Source organism: Cryptomeria japonica, chromosome 9 (assembly GCF_030272615.1).
Source record: "Cryptomeria japonica chromosome 9, Sugi_1.0, whole genome shotgun sequence".
NCBI classification, from domain to species: Eukaryota; Viridiplantae; Streptophyta; class Pinopsida; order Cupressales; family Cupressaceae; genus Cryptomeria; species Cryptomeria japonica.
In genome coordinates, this window is record NC_081413.1 from 630,442,942 (window position 1) to 630,456,743 (window position 13,802).

At 38.2% G+C, this 13,802-nt stretch overlaps 1 protein-coding gene across 3 annotated transcripts in view; it reads right to left on the reverse strand.

The window, feature by feature from the left end:
* Window positions 1-623: 623 nt before the first annotated feature.
* The window catches only part of LOC131048284 (uncharacterized), a 69,918-nt gene continuing 56,739 nt past the window's right edge, over window positions 624-13,802 (reverse strand). Inside the window, exons 8-11 of one of the 3 annotated variants that reach the window (XM_057982179.2) lie at window positions 1,636-1,715; window positions 1,475-1,546; window positions 1,292-1,399; window positions 624-1,194 (exon numbers count right to left, since the gene is read on the reverse strand). In XM_057982179.2, the coding sequence (XP_057838162.1) occupies window positions 1,072-1,194; window positions 1,292-1,399; window positions 1,475-1,546; window positions 1,636-1,715 (383 nt within the window). In that variant the 3' untranslated portion in view covers window positions 624-1,071. Of the gene's footprint in view, window positions 1,195-1,291; window positions 1,400-1,474; window positions 1,547-1,635; window positions 1,725-13,802 lie in introns of all 3 variants that reach the window. The other 2 variants (XM_057982178.2, XM_057982180.2) reach the window with 2 other exon arrangements.

The window sequence follows — 13,802 nt, forward strand, 5'->3', positions numbered from 1 at the left end:
AACACACTATATAAACCAGTGTTACAAGACCCGGACTTGCCTTAAACTTGGCAAGCTGATTTTGGACTCGCACCCAAACTCAGCAAAAACTCAGCAAATTGAAAACCCAAGAAATTTAGAGATTTTGAAGGATTTTAAACTTGTTTCATGTACCCTCAGTCAAACTCCGAGACTCTGCTAGCTTCGGTCAGACTCAGAGAGTCTGCTGAGATTCTACTGAAACTCCGCTAGACTCGGTTAGAGGTGATTCTGACAGATTCTTGTAACTATGTATGATAAACATACTTAAAAGAATGGATATATATTAAAAGTGTGAAGCTCTCTTTACAAGCTTCGTATTCCAAATGATTATCTCCAGAACCTCAGCATCTCACTACTATGCCAACACAAAATTCTATCTACTTTGCACTTTGAATTTGTTGCATCCACTCAAATAAGAAACTATTTAAATTGACAGTATGATTAAAAAATTTAAATTTTTTATTTTTTTGTGCCCAATGATTTAAATGTCCCTGCCTACTATCCTTCAATTATTATAAAACACAAGTTTTAAATTTTTATTTTTTTAAGTTCAAAGATGCTTTTAATTTTAACTGAATACAAACATAACGTTCTGGATAGAATTAGAGCAGAATAATACCCACAGCAATACCAAATTAAAAATGATCTACAGTTACGAAAGCAAAAATTCTGGATCTCTAAAAATGTGCAGACTCAACAGCACTTAATCACCTAAATGTTTCTTGAAGCTTTTGTTCCGCCTGTTGATCAAAACTTTGTGTTTTCTCAGAATAGGAAATTAGGTACATATATTTGCAGCTCTACAACAGTAACAAATTAAATATTTATAGCACGCCCCACAAAAGGCACAGCATTCAGGTTTTCAAGATGAACCAAAAATACTGTGCATTAACCTCATGATTTGGAGATGTGATATCAGCAATGGGAATTGTCACATGTTGGTTTGGTTCTTCTAACATTAAAAGCACTTAATAGAATTTCTCTCAGATTTTATCAGGTAGACTGGCTGACCATGATTACAAATAATTTGAAATATAAATTCCATAAATTTTATGTGGTCTTCTTGATTTTTGAGCAATACCTTTCGTCAACATTCAATGAAACTTCAAATCCCATATTCTGAAGATGATTGAACATCTTAGAGATGCAATCCTTCAACTTAGAAGAGAAGGCCTGCGAATGAGAACATTGCCAAGAAATGAAATATATTAAAAGAAATTTTTAACAATAAAACTGCTTATTTATTAACACAACTACCATTCAAATTTACCTTCCTGTCAACTTTAGCTTGCTTAACAATCACCACCTCTGGCCATTGATCTACCAGTAGTTCTAGTTCCTGATAAACTGCAGACTTCTTTGTCTCAGACTGATTCTCCTGAGACAAATAACAGTTCTTATAATTTGCACATGATTATATTTGTGTTCAAAATTAATTTTGACTTATACTGACAAGGTAGCATGCCTGATTGAATTTGAAAATGACTTTAGCTGCCTCTTGAGGTTGCTGCTTCAATAGATAAGCCTACACAACACAGCAACTTAGTATTTCCCATCTATTCCAACACCATCATACATGCCTAGGAACAAAAAAATTGACAAAGTTATCTTCACCTTAGCACACACAAATGTGCTTGGAACTGTCTGCATGAATCCAGATGCCGCTAGCAGTTCCTGTACTCTCAAAATGTTTTCTGTTTTTCCTACAAAAGGAATGAGATGAGAAAAATTACATGGAGTGTTGGGTATTTTATGAGTTATATAATACTCTTAACTAGGATTAAATATCATGAAATCCGTAAAACCATTTTAAAACAACTGTTAGTGTATAATTAAATAATTGTGGCTAATCACTGAATATTTATTACAAAAATACATAGTTCCCTCCCATGAACGGTAGTGATAAAAGAAATAATATTTCCACTGAACATAATAGTGAACAAGAATGATTTTGGAAGTTCAAAACTCTTAAATGATTACATCCAGAAGTATTCTTGTTCATTACAAAAAAGCCACCAAGATTCAGCTAACTAAACAAAATAAGGATGAAAAGCCCCAGCATAAGCAATTACTAAATTAGAAATTGGAAGGCGATTCCAAATAATTTAGGTGAACAACAAATTGAAACAGAAATCATAATATGATAAACAAACCCAAATGTTGATTTAATTTAGTACATGAGTAATTCAGGAAAGAAGCCTAGCTCCATTAAAGGTAAGCAATCCATCCTACCACAATACAGAATACATCCTTGAAAAGCATGCCAATAGAAGAATGTTGAATACTAAGATATGACCATGACTAACTACTACTACTGTAGTGTAAAATTAGCTAATTAAACACCAGTACCATCTTGACTAAAGAAATACATTTCGCAGGAGCCAGCAATTGAAAAGATGGTACAGAAAGACTATAAAACAGCTTTATTGAGAGAAAGACCTAAGGATTTAAGAAAAAAAATAAAAAGCCTTCCTAGTGTACAAGATTCACTTATCATGTAACTTGTAATCTTGTAAACAGAAAATTTAGTTAATGTAATAAGGCATAGGTCACCAAATAAGCCAATCCTGGCACTGGTTCTAGTTTGGGGCATCAGTTTGCAGATTCGGTCAAGAATTATCTGCGGTTGGATTCGGTTTGGGTTCATCCAAACAAAGGATATAAAAATTATATAAGGCTTTTCTTTAATAAATAATAAATATTTATTAAATATAAATATCAACAATCAAAAACATGATATTGTGAAATTTGAAATATATTAGTAAAATAAAATATATTTCTAATATCAATTTATATAAATATATATATGAAATATAAAATATATTAATATAATTATAAGTTATAACAGTAGCTTTATATTATTATGAGCATAGCTACCAATTCTTCCACCATGGTCAATCTCCAGACTTGAATGCCAGGAAACAAGAAAATAAATATTAAAGTCAAAGTCAAAAGCAGGAACAATTAAAAACACAAAAAATAAGATAGAAAAATGAAAATTTGTCGATTCATCAGAGTAGTGTATAATCCACCCCTTGGTCGCTGCAAATCTATTTTTTCACTTCACAATGATTACCAACTTAATCAACCAAACATTTTCCATCTAGCTTAGAAGTGCCGACTTCATAGCTTCTCTGTTCTCCATGGTGGCACCAACTCAATGTCACCACTTATATGCTTACACATGAAAGTGGTAAGCTTCCTAGGTTAGGCTCATCCCTAGACCCAAACCTAAGCCTTGAGAGTTCATTCATGATGACCCTACCTTTGTATCCCTTATGAAAAATAAAAGGCTTTATAGTTTGCCCACCAATGTTAGAGGGAGTTCATTATCTCCTCTTATGTGAAATATTTGACTCTCTACAAACCCCAACTCTTAATTAAATGTAACCTATTAACTTAGCCCAATTATAATAGCATGATAACTATTTGCCATCAAGTATTGGTTCCATACCAAACGTTACCACTCATTAGTGTACAAACATACACAAAACACATAGGAGTCATATCATTCCATAATCACCCAATTCCCATAGAGATTAACTTGAACGTACATCACATATACCAAACGTGACTAGCTCCAACACACACCACATATACATAGTAACTAGCTCCGACATACATCACAAATACACAATGACTAGCTCTAGCATACATCACATATACACAGTGACCAGCTAAAGCATACATCACGTATACATAGTGACTAGCTCTAGCATACGTCACATATAAATGATGAGTAGCTCCAACCCACATTACATATGCAGTGATTCAGTCAATCCACAATGGTTAACACACACCTGCACATAGTGCATCCCAGATAGAAACGGAATGTCGATACATTGCACACCACATCGTGGGTCACATTCTTTTCCCCAATCTTCTGCACCAACGAGCAACTAGGAAGAGGATTTGATGTATACCTGTTGACGTGTATTTTGTACACAATCATACACAATAAAATACCCAAGGGTACCTTATCCTCTCTTGAATAAAGTCTCTAACTGCTGAAGATATCGCAAGAAGGATCAATTAGGGTGACTCCAATGTTCTTTTAAGTAGGGTCTCTACGTGTGGATAAGCACCAGTGGTCGTTGTGATTGTTGTGTCATCAAGGGGCCTTACGTTTCCGAAGTAGAATTTCCTAAACTAAACAAGTTCTCAAAAATATCAAAAGAGTGGGGCTTACAAGAGATCTAGTCTAATCTAACCCTAAGAATGACTCAATGTGGACGAGACTTGGTAAGATTCTACCAACTTCAATATTGCCATAAAATAACAACTCAATTGAAATTGATGCGATCTTCTAAGGTAACAAATGATCTTAAAATTCATCAAGGATCATGGACACTACCACAAAGGCACATATCCAAGGTTCAATGACGATTGAAGGTTTGGGTGATTCAAGTTTATCCAGTTGACCACGCAAGGCGTTCCTACAATCAGCAAGAAGCTAGTGGTTTGGAAAGTGAATCCTACCAAAGATCAAGTCTAACACTTTGTCCTTCAAATTAAAACGCTACTTTGATTGAGAATGATTCAAGAAAGTGAACAACCATGAAGATAGCCACAAGAATTGCAATAAAACACCATAACTTCAATATTTTATTGATCTCAAAGCCATCATGAACAACAATTGTTTGAAATTCCTTCTTCAAAGCTCAATCTTGCTACAAATCAAATTGCTAATCTCTAATATCTCTCTAATTCTCTAATTTCTCCTTAATCTCTAGTTTTCTATTTACAAAATGAAAGAAATGAGGGTATATATAGCATCCTCAATTACAATGAACGGTCCAGATCAAAAAGAAGATCAATGGCCAAGATTATGACACCTAAACCCTAATTAGGGTTTATTACAAATAGCCCCATTTTTTCTGAACAATATTAAATGCATAGCCAAATATTAAATTTGGCACAAAAATCTAGGAGACATAGACCAATGACAATTAAAGTGCCATGTCATCTATAGCAATCTTTCTTCTAGAATCTTATTCCCTTTCCAATGCTCCTTTTTAGCATATGCAATGAATCTAGATACGATTCCTTCGATCTCAGCAATTGGAATCTCGGGAAGATTCCTCATTCGTTCTTCTAAGTGGATGACCTGATCAAATGCCTTGAGAAGAGCAACGTCCCATCCAGGTTCAAGTTCTTTGGTCTTCTCAATCAGGAGCATGATAACAAACATTTGGTCCCGTTGCTCATCTGTGATAACATTCGAATCTTTGCAAAAGATGACCTTAACTCTTTCCTCCAATTCCTGCAAATCCACATCTGTCTCAACTTCGATCCTCCTGCCAAGAATAGTACGTAGTACCTCAAACACTCTGTCCTGGATCGGGTGGATAACCTCCTCAACATGATTGCATCTAGTACTGATGTCCTCGAAGAGAACTTCCTTCATCTGGAGTAGGGTCGACCACTGAAGTAAACTATGAGGTCCTCCATCCATTATCTTTTCCTATACTAGGACCTTCCTCAATGTTTGTCTGATTACTTGCAAGACAGGAATGATAACATCTTTAGTATGAGCAAAGGCGGCTACCGTTATCATCAAGTTGTGGATGATCTCAAGAACCTGGATAGCCCTATGAATGGTCTGCATCATCCTCGTTGCAAATTCCATGGCAACTGTATGAGATTTGTCAATCCAAGAGCCCATAAGCTGGACCAAACTCCTGACTCTCTCTGCCTCACCAATTGATTGAAGGGGAAGTGCCTGCATAGGAGATACTGCTGGATCCTGACGTCCCAAAGGCTGATTGAGATGGCTGAAATATGTTCTCCATGCACCGACCTCTCTCTCAAGCTTTCTATTTTTCTCCATTTCTTCCCTAAGCTTGTCTTTTAATGCTTCAAATGAATCGGTGGCCTCATCTAGTGTCTGCTCAGCTGTGAGTGGACCAAGCTCAAGTGTCTCTACATCATATTCTTCTGCGAGGATCTCACCTTCATATTTGTCCACTGTCGGTGTAGCTATCTGCAATTTCCTGGATCCGGTCTCATCTCTGATCATCTTGGACATCTTAGTAGCCTTCTTCTTCTCTGTCACTTCCTGAGATTTTCCAACAAGGCTCTCTAAATCAATCACATTGTCTTCGTCTTCGATCACAATCACCCTTGTTAGTCTTTCCTTTAACCAATCTGGGATGGCAGATCTTGTTTCTTTAACCTGTATCTCCTTAGGCAATGTTTCTTCTTCTCTGGGAGGAGATGTTACTTCGTTATCTTCCTTATCTTCATGTAGCTCATTATCTTGGAGAGATCCACTTGGTGACCTTCGAGGTGCCTGTCCTTCTTTATCGTTTTGTACCATTGATTCCATAGACTCCTCTATCTCAAATGTCCTCTTCTCTGGTCGAGAAGATGTGCCGGATGAACGGTCTCGGTTGGCCTCTTGCTTCTTCTTAGAGGATTCTCTTTTCTCAGGTCTCTCTTTCCTCTTCGAGCCTCTTGGATGGAGATTGCCTTCACTTACGCTTCGAAGGTTGCCTTCGCTGGTATTTCTGGGATTAGGATTACCTTCACTGACACTAGCTCCACCTTCAGCTGGCCTTTCCTCTAAAGTAAAAGTCATAGATATGCCTTGTTCTCTCAACTTCTGATGCTGCACATCAACCCATTTGCGAGTACAAGACAAGACTGGAGCCATCAAAGCATCTAGATCCACAACCTCGGGTTCATTCCAATCTAACCTCACTGATTTGCTTTCTCGATCATAGGATGATTGGAGATGTCTGCCACCGTCCTGAGCTTGGTCGGCCACTCTATAAATCTTGCATTTCCTGACGAAATCCAAAGGCAATCTAGAATGCATCTTTCTTTTCACTTCAAGATCATCTAAGAGATTCATCACAAAGTCTTCTATCTGAAACTCATGCCTGTATTTTCTACCGACTGTCTCCTCTATATACCCATAAGGATCAAAGCTCTCTCTTAAGGCAAAGAATGAAAATGAATATAAAGCTAATTCCTTCTCTGCATCATCCATCGCTAGAGCATTAGGACATACCTCAACTAAATTCCCTAATATGATAGGCACAGGAACTCCATTTCCATGTCTGTGTCTGAATGCCTTCGCATAAGCTGCCAACTGTCTAGTTACCTCAAGCAACACTATTCTGTCTGTCGGATATCTCGGCAACATGTATGGAGGTGAAGGACATCCATGAACTCTAATATAAGTAAATTTCGGAAATTGGATAAACCAAGCACCGTACCTCTTTACTAGCTCTTGTGCATCCTGAGATAGCCTATTGTGAATCCCACCTTGCAACGTCCTTGTGATGTTCATCGTGAAGGTATCATTGACTAACTTGTAGTTACTTCCTGGCGGATGATGCAAGTGAACATAGGAATCACAAACTCTGACCTCGCCGGGTCCTCTTCCAATCACTCCTCTGTGAGGTAGTCTTGCATACTCAAAGCTCCTGATCAAGGCATATATGACGTATGAACTCATGTGGAAAGACTTGGTAGCCTTCAATCTCCTTAACTGTACGTCCAAGCAATGGCTAATCATTCTAGCCCAATGAATTGTTCCTTTTCCTTGAACTATCACTTGGATGAAGTAGAACATCCGCTTCTCAAAATAGAAGGCTTGAGGAGCTCCGGTGACTCGGTTGAGCAGTGTTATCAAATCTCTGTACTCCTCCTGGAAGTCAATCCTATGTGGTGTGTTCGGGATCTTGCTCAGGCGAGGACGACTCTTGAGTAACCAATTCTTGTTGATGATGCTTAGGCAAGCATCTGGATCATCTTCGTACATGGACCTGGCTCCTTCTATGCTTTTGTAGATCATATCTCTGTGCTCTGGAAGATGGAAAGCCTCACTTATAGCTTCCTCTGAAAGGTAAGCCAAAGTGTTTCCCTCGTTGGATACGATCGATCTCGACTGTGGATCATAATGGCGAGCACACTCGATCATCAACTCATGGCACTGGACTGCTGGAGGGAAGCCGGCTGCCTTAATGATGCCACTTTCAATTATCCTCCTGGCGACAGGTGATGGCTTGCCAATATAAGGGACCTCTCGGAACTTCTTCGTACTGAAGTTTCCCAAGTTGGTATCTCCAATGTTGCTCCACTTAGACACGATCTTAGTCTCCAATTCTTCGTTCTTTTGATCTTCCTTCATGAGAGCTGGACGACTGGTGGATGCTCCCGCCTTCGGGGTCGCCATCGTAACACCTACACAACATTTCATAATAAGAAATAGATTTTGCAATGCATAAACATAGATTAGATTAAAGATTGAATTTAGGAAACTTCATGATAAGTCTTTGAGTTATCATTTCCTAAATACGATTGAGCTACTGAAATTTCAAAATTCCAAAATTCAAAATTTCAAGATTAAGACTGACGATCAATATTCAAAATTTAGACAAGGGATCTTCGCCATACCTTTCTTGAGAGCTAACTCTAAAAAGATGCAAAAATAAGGAAATCGCCTAAGCAAAATCGAAATTTGAAGTATCAATGTGGTCCTCCTCTAGCAAAGGCGCCTCCGTTTATCAATTTCGCCAACTTTGGGGTCTTCCAACGCCTTGAAGGCAAATTCACTCCACAATTCGCACTCCCCTTGATGAGATTTCGCACTTCCTTGTCTTCTCCAAAATCGCATGCAACAATGATGATTAAATGATGATTTGAAATGTGATATCACACCTCTCCTTTATAGGCGCTCACCTCTACAATCTCCCATGGGCCGACTTTTGAAAATAGGCTAATAATAAATAAATTTTAAATAAAAAGGAAGGCCGACTTTGTAAAAATATGGAAAATAAAATCTAAGCGCTCTCCCTTTTTTATTTAATTTATTAATTAAAATGCCTTTATAATTAATTATTTCGATTTTTTAAAAGGCAAAATTAATCATTAAATGTTTCATGCGCTATTTTAAATGCTAATTTTAATTAAATATTTCAAGGTTTATCGAAATTAAGCATTTAAAATAATTCAAAAATTTATTGGCGCCAAACACTTGAGAGATGTAAAGGATATTAACCATATCGCTCTGGTCCCTGGGAGAGGGACACGAGCGATTTAGCATTTTGCTCTTGAATTTCTCGCCTTTTACGTTCAAAACCACTTCCTCTACGTTGAAACTGGCATCTTCATTGGGAATCTTGAGCTTGATCCATTCAATTTTGTAGATGAATGCCTCTTAAGATCATAATCGCCCTGGTCCCTTGGTGAGGGACAGGAGCGAACTTTTGCATTTACTCCTTGGTCTTCGCCTCTTCAATCACCAATTTAAGTAACAACTTTATTCATTCATTCCCCGCATAGTTTACTTGTCCTTTACAAGGCAAATTTGATATTCAAGTGAATATCGCCCTGGTCCCTTGGTGAGGGACAGGAGCAAACTTTACATTTTAGCTCAAATTTGTTATCTTTTAACCTTAACTCCTTGTTCATCACCCTTCAAATGACATTTCGGATCTTGTGTAACCTTGCTTTGACGTGGTTTTTGAAAGAAATGACCAGTCTAGTGAATATCGCCCTGGTCCTTGACTGAAGGATAGGAGCGAACCTTTGTTCCTTGGGCTCATCCTTGTTTATATCAACTTGCAATTGTCTTCACAGTGTAAAATAGTTCCCTTTATTCCTTCTTGAACGTTTGAAATGGGAGTGGCAAGTCAAAATTACACACACTTGGACATTTCGCTCTGGTCCCTAGGAGAGGGACAGGAGCGAACTTGGGTAATTTCATCACTTTTGCGGTCTTTGACACTTTACTTTCTCTTCGAGGCATTCCAAACATCATTGCCCCCTTGTACCTTGGCTTGGAGTGGTTTAAACTTGGAGGGAAATATTAGATAGCCTTGATTTCGCCCTGGTCCCTGGCTGAGGGACAGGAGCGCACTTTCACTTATAAGCTCGTTCGTGCTTTGCCAACCTTCAAACTTGTTTTCAACGGACTCATTATGCTCCCTTTCACCTACCTTTGACATGGAATTTACTTTAACTTCGTGGGAAATTCGCCTTAGGAGGAAATCGCTCTGGTCCCTGGGAGAGGGACAGGAGCGCCTAGGACAATATGGGCTTCACTGGCGTCTTGCACTCTTCAAAATTATATTCAATAGATTCGTTACGCCACCTTTTGCTTGCCTCAAACTTAAAACTTCACTTCACTTTGCCAAAAACCTGTCTTTCAAGCAAATCGCTCTAGTCCCTAAGAGAGGGACGGGAGCTATCATTAAAATTCGCCCTGGTCCCTGGCAGAGGGACAAGAGCGATTTTGCTTCTAGGGCCAATTTTCTTCATGATGGCACTTTTAAGTTGTATTCAACTGATAAAACATACCTCCTTTGATCTTCTCAAATCGCGAAATCGTTCAAATCTTTCAAGAACAAGGCAATTTTGGATTTCAAGCTCCGGTCCTTCAGTGAGGGACAGGGGCGATTTTGTCCTTCTGGCACATTTCCTTGTTTGCAAATTTCTTCAAATTATATTCAATGGACAAAAGATGTCCTCCTTGATATCCCCCAATCCAAAAATTGTCTTGGTCCTGCAAGGACAGTGAAATTTTGAGAAACAAGCTCCGGTCCTTCAATGAGGGACAGGAGCGATTTGGCCTCAAACTCCAAAAATTTGCCATTTTTGAAACTCAAAATCTTCAAAACTTTCAATTTACGTTCAACTGCATCTCCTGGCAACCTTGCACAAGATAAGTGAAACAAATTAATAACCAAGATGCATAAAAATATGATTTTCGCCCTGGTCCCTGACTGAGGGACAGGAGCGAACTTGCTTCCATAGGCCAAAATATCAAGGTTTTAGGACCTCAATCACTTCACAAGGCAAAATTAAGCTATTTCCAATGCTCGGGATCAATTATCAAGATTTCCAAAATTTGGTCAAAAATCCAATCGGACAAAATTCCCTAATTCCATCATTAACACTTAGGCAAAATTTGGACTTGCATTCAAAATTCCGACTAAACCTAGACAGACTTACTTGACCCCCTAACAGATTCACCCTATCTCAAAATTGCATCTACGTGAGGATGCTCAATAGCTCTCAAAATGGACTGGACTCTGGCCAAAAAACATCAAAACAAAAAACCTAAGGCTCAACCCTAGTCCAGACGACTCACTCACTTACCCAAAACCCTAAAAAGCAGAGAGAGGAACATGGCGAAACGAGCAAAAAGAGGGGGTCCCCATTTTAATGGGGCGATGTGTGAAATGGTCACAACAATACCATACTACACCAAGGGTCCATTCTCAACCCATTAGGGCCAAGCATACCATCTGACATCTAAGAAAAGGATTAAATGTATCCCATACTACATCGAGGGTATGTCCTCTGCCCCAAAGATTTCCACAAATGGTATACCAACCTAGCCCAATGAATTCCAACTTCAATCGCCTATAGGCCACTAACAACAAGTTTGTCCACCTAGGAAAAAGTAACTTCCAACATAAACACCCACTGACCTAAGTGATATTGTCAGCTATCTTCTTCACAATCCCAAGTAGCACTTGGCATCAATCACCCCCATGCTATAGGTGACTGCTTGCTAACCCTCCCAACACAACGGTTAGCTCCGGTTATTGTTACCCGCATGATAGGGTAACTACTCACACAACTATTACGGTATCATATCCAAGGTAGCCCTTCGCAACCTTCACCTTCGTGAACCAGGTGAATACCAAGTACCAACTAATCCCTTGTAGCCAGGCATCAAGCATTGGCACGCTCCAGTGATTGCCCATCATGACTCAAATATCTCTAAGGCTCACACTTGTAGGAGTTATACATAATAGGATTTACAATACTGGTCAAGTGGACCTAGATAAGTACATCACAATCAACTGATTTATGAGCCTATACATAGAGTCCTATAGGTCTGGAGATAAATTTCACAAACATATTCAAATAACTTTGAACCAACACGAGATGGCCTCTACTCAACATGCATCATTAAGCAAATACCAACTATAAGGTATTCAACTCATTCACTTCATTCAGCTCGCTATTTTTTTTATATTAAAAATTGTTTGTAAACATACAAATATGAACAATTTAAGTATCAGGACAACATATAGCTGTCACCAAAAAATCATGTAAAGTGTTGTCGTAGCCATGTAGGGCTTCATGACTATAACTGTAACTATTAATGCCTATACATATTTGATACATCAGTATGTACTTAGCATATACAAGAAAGTTATACTTCTGTGTGTATTGAGTATATACAAAACAGTAAAATGTCTGCCCTCTCTTCAAATTTCTTGCTTACGCCATATGTCTGTAACCTGCATTTAATCCACCTGAAATTTGACTGACCCATATGATTGCAACCTGCCTTATCCACATATTACTAGTCTATGGTATAAATTGTAGTAAGCAAAGAAAAACTTAGTACAAAAAGGCAACATGTTATCTTTTGCTGTTAAAAGTTTTTGCTTTCAGTGTATTGATCCAAGTCCCTCCAGCCAATGGGGGGGTCAATATCAGACATATCCTCATTAGAATATACAGATTCAATGACTGAGTTCTCTCCTTGGTTGATGTGATATCTGGCCTTGTCTTTCTTTTTGTTCTTTTCCTTCTCCTTGGGTTGGTTCTCAGTAATCTTGTCATCAGTAGGCTTATCCTCGTTGTACTTCCTTACAAATTCCATCAAACCATGCAAAAAGGGTTTATTTTCCTCCCTGTTGAGTGCCTAGGTGGTCCATATTTCCCTTCAGATATGTTGACTCGGACTGTGCCAACTTCCAAGAGCTTCATCAATTTGAATCTTGAAACCTCCAAGGTTAAGGTAACCTACATTGCAACATTGACAAAAATGAGTCTCTCAGTAAGCGCCCTCTTAGTCCCTTGAAACTTATCCTCGTTTCTCAAAATCCAAATTTGCCATAAGATTTCAGTAGAGAAAATGAACCAGAATAAGTTGCATTCTTTATTCAGCCCATCAATATTGCCAAACAAAATCTCACAGCAAATGATATTGTCTTTCCACCCTTCCAAGCTAGAACAAAAATGGTTCCAAATTTCTTTTGCAATAAAACATTCAAAAAAGATATGTAATAGTTTCAGGTTTCCTGCAAATACTGCATAATTCAGTATCAGCATTAAACATCTTATAAGGGAATCTTTGCAATAAGAGTAACCATTCAAAACATGACTTTTTAGGCTCAATAGAGTTATTCCACGATCTGCTGAAAATCTCATGTCAATTTTTGTTAGACAAATTTGCCTGCCAAGTTTGGTTCAGATAATCAAATAAATGAGAGTTACTGCAAAGCGTCTTGTAGATCAATTTAGCATTAATTTTCTATAAATTTGTTCCATCAGACCATTTAAAACTTATAAAACTAACATTGTCAGTATAGCAAATTTTAGAAAGATGCAAAGGGATGCATACTACTCTAGGCACAGTATAAGTTCTCCAATTGGAAGGGGGGAGGTCAAATTGCTAGCTTAGAGAGGCCCAAGATTTAAGCTGGCCTTCATCAAGAATGTCACTAAAACACTTAATACCTTTAAGGTACCACTTTCTAGAAGAGTATCCTTGTAAGTGGGCTACGGATTTACCTCTATGGTAGAGATTCCACCATATAGACCTCTCCCTACTGATCTTATTATAAAAAAGACCCTAACATTCTCCCAGGCCTTCCAAATAGTTTTGAAAACAGTGGATCCTATGGAAGCCACAGGAAAGTTGCCTGCAATTAAATCGCTGAGAGGAAGCAGCTCCCATGACTTATCTTGCTTGGGGTTAATAGTTTAATGTTGTTTTTAACAAAAAACTTCCAGGGTTTATT